General features: G+C 42.1%; 1 protein-coding gene across 4 annotated transcripts in view; it reads right to left on the bottom strand.

Annotated features, from left to right (window-relative positions):
- Positions 1–10,687, bottom strand: part of HOMER1 (homer scaffold protein 1) — a 79,198-nt gene that overhangs the window by 7,578 nt on the left and 60,933 nt on the right. For all 4 annotated transcript variants that reach the window (XM_080972966.1, XM_080972965.1, XM_080972967.1 and 1 more), the window contains 2 exons: positions 3,786–3,896; positions 2,286–2,366 (listed from right to left, as the gene is read on the bottom strand). In XM_080972966.1, coding sequence (XP_080829092.1) covers positions 2,286–2,366; positions 3,786–3,896 — 192 coding nt within the window. The remainder of the gene's footprint in view (positions 1–2,285; positions 2,367–3,785; positions 3,897–10,687) is intronic.

Here is a 10,687-nt window from a genome sequence, read left to right as displayed (position 1 = left end):
TTGGGAAGGCAGTGAGAGGGCTCCAGGATGCTGCCAAAGTGCTCACACCGTCTTCCCAAAGCCATGTAAGTCCACAACCACAGCTTTGCATGGGGGTGGGTGGGGGTGGATTTCCTTTGCTCCTTATTTATTTATCCTTCCCCAAGCCCCACACAAAGCTGTGATCACGTAAGTAAAATAAGCATAAGAGTTACCTGTAGGAAAGAACATGTAACCATGTAACCACGTAAAATTGTTTTGCAAAGGATTCTTTTGTTGCACTTATTTAAGAGTATTTTTTTTTAAGTTTGTCAAGGGCATAGATCCCACTGAATGGTGATACATGTCAAATGAAAATGCACTGTGCAGCATTTGGCTAATAACAGACCATGACATCATTTGAGTGTGTATATAATCTTGCTGCTTATCTCCAAGTAACTCGACCAGTCAGTTTTGAGAACACAGAATCTACAGGCAATCAAGATCTAAAACATACGCTCATTTGAAGAGATGAAAGACATCAAGGCCTGCAGCAATTTGTTAAAGAATGCAGCTTCAAAAGCTATGAACGCCAAAATTCCCAGCATAAATTGCAACAGATATGTAAGAGGAAGTGTTCATGTTCTAGCAGAAATTACTCCTACCTGCTTATCAAAGTTTGGTTGTTTGCCATTCAATAGAAATATAAAATGCAGTCCAAATTTCCAGATACTAATTTCAGCATTTTTACCTGCTCAGGAAGGCATCAACATAAGGCTTTATTTTGGCCCTCCAGATGTTGATGGACCCCAACTCCCATCAGCTTCAGCCAGCATGGCTAATGGTCAGGGGTGATGGCGGTCAGAGCGCAACTATGTTCAAATGCCCACATGCTCCCCAACCCTCCCTGCTCTAGACAGCCCTCTTCTGCTTCTTCCCAAGAAAATACACTGCAGTGTTCCCAACCATCAAATATCCCCAAGTAACTTAAGCTCATATTGCATCTGAGCATTCTGTTGACCTGTCTGCATGAGATGGGAGGATTATCTAGGAACAGCTTGTGTTCTTGGGCTTGTAATTCTTTGCTGATCTTGGCCTGATCTGGAAATTCAACTCTAAGGGCCTTTCTTTGGAAAAGAGGCATAAAGCTCTGGCATGGTCCTAGAGCCCTCCCACCTCCTCCCCAAAGCTGGGAAAGTGCTAACTAGGAAGGAGGCAGGGGGACTCCAGGAGCCTACCAGAGCCCTCACACCTCCTTCTCAAAGCCCAGCACCTGGCTTACCCAGCTTTGGGAAGGCAAAGTGAGGGCTGTATGGGACATCCAATTTTGCTGAAAGCTGCCAAAATAGGCCTTGAGGGCCACACATTGGACCACCCGGGAACTCTAGGAATACTTACCATATTTTTCGCTCTATAGGACGCACTTTTCCCCTCCAAAAATTAAGGGGAAATGTGTGTGCGTCCTATGGAGTGAATGCAGGCTCCTTGGCTTCAGCGATAGCAACATAAAGCCTCCGAAGTGCAGAGGGAGCGCTCCCTCCACGCTCTGGAGGCTTCGCATTGCTTTCACTGAAGCCTGGAGAGCGAGAGGGGTCGGTGCACACCGACCCCTCTTGCTCTCCAGGCTTAAGGGATAGCCGCCTGAAGCCTTCGGAGCGCAGCGCGAGTTCCTGCTGCACTCCACAGGATTCAGGTTCCTTTCGCTGAAGCCAGGAGAGCAAGACTCTCCTGGCTTCAGCAGAGAGGGAGAGCTGAGCAGCGCCCCTTCAGCCAAGCGGGAGGAGAAATGGAAGGGGCTCTATTTCTCCTGCCGCTTTGCTGAAGGGGCACTGAGCAGAGAGGGGGAGAATTTTTTTTTCTTGTTCTCCCCCTCTAAAACAAGGTGCGTCCTATGGTCCGGTGCGTCCTATAGAGCGAAAATACGGTATGTAACCTTTTATTAAGAAAAGGAAGCCTGAAAGGGAATTCACATATCCACACCAGAGCATATGACTTCTTTTATTTGTTTTCTCCCCCCTTGAAAGATGTACAGTCCTTCTCTCCAGCACTAGGACACTCATCCTCATGATTTGCTTGTTTGTTTAATGTGAACGGGCTTTCCCTGCGCAGTGACAAAGCTTCCCTTCTTCCATCACACTTGTACAATGTTCACACAAACACTGCAGGAACACAGTTAGCCCCATCAAAGCAGTAAGGGGGTGGGGGCTATTCTGCAACCCCAAACTGTCTGTCTGTACAAGTCTTCAAGATCCAAAATTATCCAACTTCTTTCCTCTTTTTTATTGTTATCTACAAGCAGATACAACCCTATTCACCCTGTAACTTACTTGTAACTTCTGAGTTAGAGAGTCCCTCTGTGCCTGAAGTTCTCTGGCATTGTCAATTTCTTGTCTCAATTTTTCTATTTCCTAAAGGGGATAAAACAGCATATTATCCAAAGTCAACCTAACTTTCATCCTGGACAAATCCTCCTCATCATATCAGGACATACAAGACAGGGTTGCCAATGCTGCAGAACCCATTGGTATTTTTCACAGGTACTTATGCAGTGAAACTAGAGTCGGAGGGTGGGCCAAACTGAATCACCCTGAGAGCCATCTGGCCAGCCCTAGAGCTTTGAACTTCAGCATGCTTCTCAAAACATGCACAGTTCCCAGTAGGAAGCATCATTTGTGCTTCAGGTTCATAAGCATAGAAATCTGCTAATGATTATGCAGCAATAGCTGTAATTGAGTCATAAGAATTGGCTGCCAGAGAGTCAGTTTTTCAGGGCTAAAGACACCAGGGAGGGAACGCTGCAAAGAACAAAGATGAAATTTCAGTTACAAGGGACTGTGAACATCTATCTATTTTATAGCAAGAAGAAAGCCAGAGGAATCGTAATGAAATATATGCAACAATTCATGACCAAGTCTAAAGCAACACTGGAATCATTTAGTCAGGCTAGATACTAATAACGTTGGCTTAGAGCCTAACTTGCCTTCTGTGAAGAGAATGATTTCAAGAATAAAAGTAGACATCTGTGGAAGTAGTGAACATCTCAACACTTCTTTGTGCAATAAATGTCTAGCAGTTAGGTGACTAGGAAGAAACTTCCCTGAAGGCATGCTATTTCGGAACTGCAGTGAGATATCTTGAACTGTCCTCTGAAACATCTGGCGCCAATTACTGACAGCGAAATAATAGCGTGCTTCTAGGACTAGGGAAGTGATATAAAAAGCAATCCCTACCTATTATTCACTCTTTGGGGAAGTGAGTGCGGTTTGCCAAAGGCAACAAAGACGCTTTTTGAACTTCCCACCAATGCATGGCCTCATACTGCAGGGGTCAGTCTGCCGATCATCATCACTAGAGGAAGTACTTTTAACTCTAATACACCTGACTCTTCAGGCACTTTGAACCAGTATATAAAAGCCATCTTTTAGAAATGAGTTATGGCCTGTTTGTCAGCCTGCTTTCACATTTCTAAGAAGGACAGAGGAAAGCTACTGACTTTTGAAAGAAATGTGTGTTTTGGGGGGGGGGAACAACCCATATTTATCTAAATGTTTTTCCCTATGCAAAGAATTTTGCATCTCATTCTGGATGTTAGCCAACAGAATAAAAAAACAAAAAACAAATTACTGGTAGACAACTTATTTTGATGCAAGCTAGGCTTACCTTTAAGAAACTGATTGATTTTTCATCATCATCAGTCCCAGACCGAAACATTATTTTTAAAAATTATTCCGATTTCCACAACCATTTTAAAATGCAATACTATGAATGGTGTATAAGATAAATAATCAGGGCTATTAAAAAGTCAATTAACAAATGCAAGCGAGTACCTCTTCCTTTTTCTTCAGCGTTGCCTCTAATTCTTGTATTGTCTGGTTTAATTCTGTTTTATGTGTGTGGACGGCACTTGCTTGACTACTAACACACTCCAGCTCAGTCACCTGTAAAAATAAATACAAATGATAAATATACAATTATAGGAATATATGGGACATTTCTGCTTTACTAAGCATCTGTATCACAGCATTAACACTTATTGAAATGGTTTCATTAGCTTTGCACAGTATTTTATGAAATGATGGTGGAGCACTGTTTAAGTGCTGTGCCTGATGCTAGTGCTTCTAAAAGTGGCGAAGTTTGAATTGAATAATGGGTTGGTTGGGAATTAAAGTGATAAATATAAACCTAAGAATGGCTTATTTAATTATGAAGACTATTCTCCTTCAAACTGCACTCTTCTAGTTGACACTATATAATAGAATGATGTGGAACTAGTTTGCTAAAATGATTCACACAAAGCTTTTAACCCCACACTACTTCTTCTTCTTCTTCTTCTTCTTCTTCTTCTTCTTCTTCTTCTTCTTCTTCTTCTTCACTGAATTTAGATATCGCCCTATACTTTAGTAATTCATTAACCTTTACCATCCAAAGACTTCCCCAAAATTCTAATTAACCTCTGCATTTTTTCCACCAGCACTATACAACAAAACCAATGGACGCTTAAAACAATGTGATTTAAACATCAATACTTACAATTCTACAGACCATGTGCATGTTGTCACTCAGGTGCTTGTAGAAAACATTAATAGAATTGAAGTATGCTTAACTTTCTCTAGTGGGACCTAACTGTACCATTAAATGCTAATGTAGCACTAAGTTCAACAACTCATAAGCATGCTTAACTTTCTCTGGATTATGCCCAATGCTAAATTTTATTTAACGGCAGCCAAATCTTCTGAATGTGACTTGAGGGCATTAAAACATAAGCACAAAGGAAAAACTCTGCTGGGTAAGAGGGTTCATCTAATCCGGCACTGTTTTGACCAGCCAAAGGCCTGCAGAAAACCCACTAGCAGGCCATGAAAGAAACACACCTCCTCCATTGATTATTCCCAACATCTAGTATTCAGAGGCATACTGCTTTTAACTTCAAAGGTCTCATTTAACTATCATCATTCCACATAATAGCAAGCTCAGGTGTTTGAGCGCCTATCATTTTGGAAGCAAAATGGGGCCACTCAAATACAAGGCTGTAATTTCTGCATGCTTTGTGGACTCCCAAGGTACTCAGAAGTATAGAGGTTTGTAAAGAAAGAGAAAACGGAAATTAATAAAAACAGCTCAACCACAACATGTGAGCTCACAGAATGCGGTGGGGAGTTGAACTAGAAGGGAAACTAGAAGTCAGGCAGACTGTATCCCTTTTCATAGAGAAGAAACTCTCTGTGATTAAAGCAAAGCAGGGTCATGCCACCAAATTGACCTCCCTGGGATGCAAGTCTGGGCAGTGTGTATGGAGATCCTGGGCTGCCCAGACGACAAGATCCTTCTCTTGGTCTCACTGATGTGGAGCAAAGGAAAGCACAGCAATATGTTTGGTACCAGCTGGGCCTAAGGAGTTGTTGGAAGGAGGCGTACAAGACACTATCCAACTGCCTTCTTGACCATTGGACCCACTATTGGTCTCATCCACTCAACCCACCAGAGCCTGTCTTAACATGCATATGAAGTTTCAAATTCATTATGTAAAATATGAAATTTTCCCACAGCAGACAGCAAGGCGAATAACAGTATTTGACGGAAGATGAACTGCAGCAGAATGGAAACAGTGCTGCATATGACAAATACGGGGTGGAAGAGAAAATGATGCCTATCTCACATTCCTATAGAAAAATCAGTTGGCTGGCGTGTAATTCTGGCCTGAGATGTAGAAAGTGAGTTTTCCATGACATAGCTACTATAAAAATCCTGTAACTAGCAACTCCAGGACCCCTTTTTTAGGGTAGAAGCAATAATTGTTCAACCTGGACACAGAGGTCCAGCGGTGAGGGCCTTCTGGTGGTTTCCTTACTGCAAGAAGTGAGGTTACAGGGAACCAGGCAGAGGGCCTTCCCGGTGGTGGTGCCTGCCATGTGGAATGCCCTCTCAGAAGATGTCAAGGCAATAAGCAACTATCTTACTTTTTAAAGACATCTGAAGGCAGCCCTGTTTAGGGAAGTTTTTAATGTTTGATGCTGTACTGTGCTTTTAATATTCGGTTGGAAGCCACCCAGAGTGGCTGGGGAAACCTAGCCAGATGGACGGGGTATAAATAATAAAAAATCCTCCTCCTCCTCCTCCTCCTCCTCATCATTAGGTTACCTGGCCACCTTCCCACCTTCAACCCACACCAGCTCAAATAAGCCATAATGGGCAGGGGTTGCCGGGGGGGAGGCATATTATAGGCTAAAGAGCTGCAAGCACGTTGTCCATATTTTCAGGCCTCATCAGCTGAAGCCAATCCCACAGGATTGGGCAATATGTTTTGCTGGACAGCTCCCTGGCTCTATAATAATGGTGGCACTAAACTCAGCATGAAGACAAGTACTTTTATCCTCAAAGGCCTGTCAAACTCGTCACAGCAGGCCTCCCATGGTTCCAACACTATTCCCTGGGACAGATGTCAACATTCCTCTCACCACATGGAACCGTTCTGCTGGCCAGCTACTCAGATATGCAGTGCAGTCAGCACACTAAGCCTTCTCTGTCTTCACCACCACACAAAAGGCCCGACTGTGCTCTCAAATACAAGCCCAGTCAGTTTCATACTGGGTCTTTGGATATCATGCTAAACCAGAGATTGTGGTCTGTTGCTCCTGCCTATGCTATGGGAGTAGTGAAGCCAGAGACATCTGCATGTTCACAGAAAACCATTAATTAGGATCTACTGCCAATGTATTGGTCCTGATCATCTGATAATTACAATGGTTTAACAGCACACATGACTCTAACTGGATTTAGGCCCTATTGTCATAAACCAAATTACTCTTTGGCTTCTAGCAATATGATGCTAAAAGATGCTGGTGTGCTTACTATGTTAAAAGGTATTGCTAAAGAAGACTAATCCAGATTTCCAAAGTAATCAGAATACAAATCTCAAGGGTCTTGTTACAAAGTTTTTTAAAAGAGAGAGGAAAAAGAAACATCACACAACTCATTACATGAAGAACGAAGTCAAATATCAAACAATTCAAATAAAAGTTTTCTATATTTCAAGTAATGTCTCCTTGATGTTAGTTAGACAATTCCTGATTGCCAGGGGGTTGAAAAATTGTCCAAGGATATCTGAAAGCTTAGAATCTACATTTTCAGTGTAGAAACCATTTTTGCATGCACTTTTAACCTTAACACATTGTGGTAACATGTAGAATTCCAATAGTTAATTGGTTAGTTAGTTAGTTAGTTAGTTAGTTAATTTACCTAAACACAAGAAAATATGAACTCTCTGCAAAATGTGCTTACGACAAATATACAACCAGCATGTTGCTTTAAAAGAAGGGTAGTATCAGCAGAATCTACAATTACTCTTAAACCCCAATCGAGCAAAGCATGAATAGAAGACCCATATAACAATTTCTATCTAATTCTGCTTATCCATTCCTGATATATCCAAAGTTGCTTTTAAACTTCCCTTAGGTTAAAAAAGGCAACTTGTAATATAATTATGTACTTTCATGAAGGCACTGTTGTTTGTAATCAATCCCTTATGTCAGTGGTTTTCAACTGGGGTGCCTTGAATGACGGTCAGGGATGCTGTGGGCAACACTGGCCTCTGTCCCTTTTTCCATCCCTCCCTCCACTGATGCTCTCTTGTGTCTCTGCGTCCCAAAGGCTTGCACAGCTGTTTACTACAGCAGCCCTGGCTATAAACTCTACAGGTGAATGGTGCCTCTGGGAGGCACCTCTCTTTTGGGTGGGGGGCGGGGCTTAGAGGCCAAGGGCAGCAGCAGCTGCTGCCTAGAGCACTCCCAAGAAGAGGGGAGAGGAGAGGAGGCTGAGGGAACACTCCAAGTGGGAGGGTGTTTGAAAAAGGGTGAGAGGCTGCCAGCTCTGCAGGCAAGGGGTGACATAACTGGGCTCCTGAGCCCCACGGGGTGCTGCAGAAAGAATGTAATTGGTTAAGGGAGCCATGGACTCAAAAAGGTTGAAAACCTCTGCCTTATGTGAAAAAGCAAAATAGAGTGGAGCTCCCATTTATAAATGTATACATTCTTCTATTTCTAAAACTCCAATTGAGAATAGGTGTTACATCAGTTGAAATGGAAATCCTTTGGTTTATAGGTTTATAGGTCACATTTCTAGGTATCCAGGAGGGAATGATCAACTTAAACTATGCATGGAAGGTATGGTAAGTTGTATATACAGCACTCAAAATCTACAAAACAAGCAATTGCATAGCACTGCAGTACAAGAGTTGTACAACTGAAAGTGGGAGCAAACAAACAAAAGGATAATGGCCCCAGGCAAAATGTATGGATGAAATTTTGTTTTGCTCTGTTTCCTTAGCTTGTTTTTATTATAACTGATGTTCCAGGACCTGTTAAAACAATATCCTCTGCCCTAGAACATTCATGATACTTGGGCAAGAAGCTGAAGCAGGAATTGGGAGAAACACTCCGAGTGGAATGTAGAATATTCAGAATGCCTGTGACAATTTAAACAGTACTGGGCACAAAACATGCACAGAATAGCTGACACATTTAGCAGTTTGTTTTTTCACCTACAATATGAATGTATCAACTATGATAAGATTCTGCATTAATTGGATTCTTCTCATGTGCATGGCTAACCTCAAATTCTACAATTCCAGCTCTTACTCGATGGACAAATAAAGAAAAAACAACAAGGGACACACTTTTCCTGGCAAATTAAGTCTTCCAGTAATGCCAATAAAGGACTATGAACAAAGATGTGCTTTGGGGCATTTTTTTTCACCTGGTTGAGGGTGGAAGGACTACACTATGTTTTATTTCTTTAATATATTTAATATTTAATATTTTACTGCTTTAATTAAGGGATAACCAATAGTATTCCCATGCTAACAAAAGCCTCTTTAATTCAGTAGAGGCTTCTGTAAGCGAAACAGTAAGGGAGAGAATTTTCACCTTTCCCCCTCATCCTTTGAGGATATCGCTATGCAAAATCTGCTCTAGAGGCCAGCTGACCCTTTGCAACAGCCTGGGTACAGAAGGAGGGGAAGCAGCAAACTTTGTTTCTCCCTGCATTCTGATGACAAGAGCCTTCACTGGATCAAAGTCTTCCACCAGCAGAAGGATGCGAAAGAAAACTGAAGTTGAAATCCTATGCACACTTAACTGGATGTAAGCACCACTGAATACATTATGACTTCCTTTGGCATATACGTGGATAGGTTTACACTGCATATCAGTAAAGGGCCATAGTTTTATGGTGAGATGGAAAAGGGAAAGGGAAAAAAATGCCACGAAACCTGTGCTCTCTGCCTAAGGCTTGCCTGTCACCTACTAAACATTCCTGAGGACCAGTTATGCCAGGGCGAGAGAGGGCCAGAAAAACCTGCTTTTGCTGAGGATGGAAGTAGCCCAGGAAGGAAGGAAGTAACAAACAGTGTGTGGTCAGCCTTTTACAGGAATAGGCACTTTGATTTCCCAACTTCACCTTGTTTTGCTTCACCACTACAGCTATTGAGGTGATCACAAATTGAAGTTGATTTGTTTTTTAAATACAAACATGTCCTAGGTTTCCTTGGAAAGTTGGATTTATTAGTTTGGCCGTGTCTGTCAGCTACGCTTAGTAATTCCCAAAGAGGACAGCACACTGCAGGAGCCTTCCCTGGTGTGATTTATGGTCACGTTTATACACATTTCTCAGCATAAACATGCACCCAACTTCATAACTAACCCTCTGTTATTATAACTGAAGTCAATAATTTCACAAAACAAAGAAGGCACTATACTAGGAAAGGGAGGAAAGAAAACTGTAGGAAACAATGTGGCAGGGAGGTATAGCCTGCAAATCCAGCTTTTGCAAAATACACATTTCTTATTTCTTTAAGTTTAAATTGTATTTATAGGCACATGAACATGCTTAAAAACATGGAGTGAATTGGACAATGTAGTTTCTTCATGGTGAATGAGAGATGCTCCCACACCTACAGTGGCTACAAAGTGCTTACTGTACCTGTCAAATATTCTGAAGTTTTTATTTATATTAATATTATGGAGGCTCTTGATGTACCTGTTTCAATCATCCTTACAGCTTTGAAGTCTGCTGCTCCCAGAAAAGAGGGTGGATCAAGGGTTAACGACTAAGCATTGTGAAGGCTATAGGCCTTTCAGCAATATTGCCTGTCAGCAATTTGTGTCCATACAAAAAACAGTACTGAAGCTTACTGAAACATCTTGCTTGGATGGATTTTAGTGAAACAAGTGTGAACAAGACTACAGTCTTTTAGAGACAAAAAGAACCACGTGTGAATGCTGCTCCTCCAGCCACTTTTCTGAAGAAAACAGGCTTCGGGAGAGAACCATTTTGAGCAGCGAAGCATTAGATAGGGAGCAGACACTTAAGCCTTTCCCCAACAGACAGACTTCTCTTTTCCAAATTATCCTAGCTGATTATCATCCTGATTACCATCAGGATGCAAGCATCTACAGTAGTACCTCAGGTTAAGAACTTAATTCGTTCCGGAGGTCCGTTCTTAATCTGAAACTGTTCTTAACCTGAAGCACCACTTTAGCTAATGGGGCCTCCTGCTGCCACTGCACTGCCGCTGCACGATCTCTGTTCTCATCCTGAAGCAAAGTTCTTAACCCGAGGTAATATTTTTGGGTTAGCGGAGTCTGTAACCTGAAGCGTCTGTAATCTGAAGCATCTGTACCCGAGGTACCACTGTATTTCCTTGTATGAGAAACTAGCTGTCAGGGAAAGGGTT

The sequence above is a fragment of the Podarcis pityusensis genome (assembly GCF_964106645.2).
Source record: "Podarcis pityusensis genome assembly, chromosome: 11".
NCBI classification, from domain to species: Eukaryota; Metazoa; Chordata; class Lepidosauria; order Squamata; family Lacertidae; genus Podarcis; species Podarcis pityusensis.
This window is presented reverse-complemented; position numbering and strand designations above follow the sequence as displayed.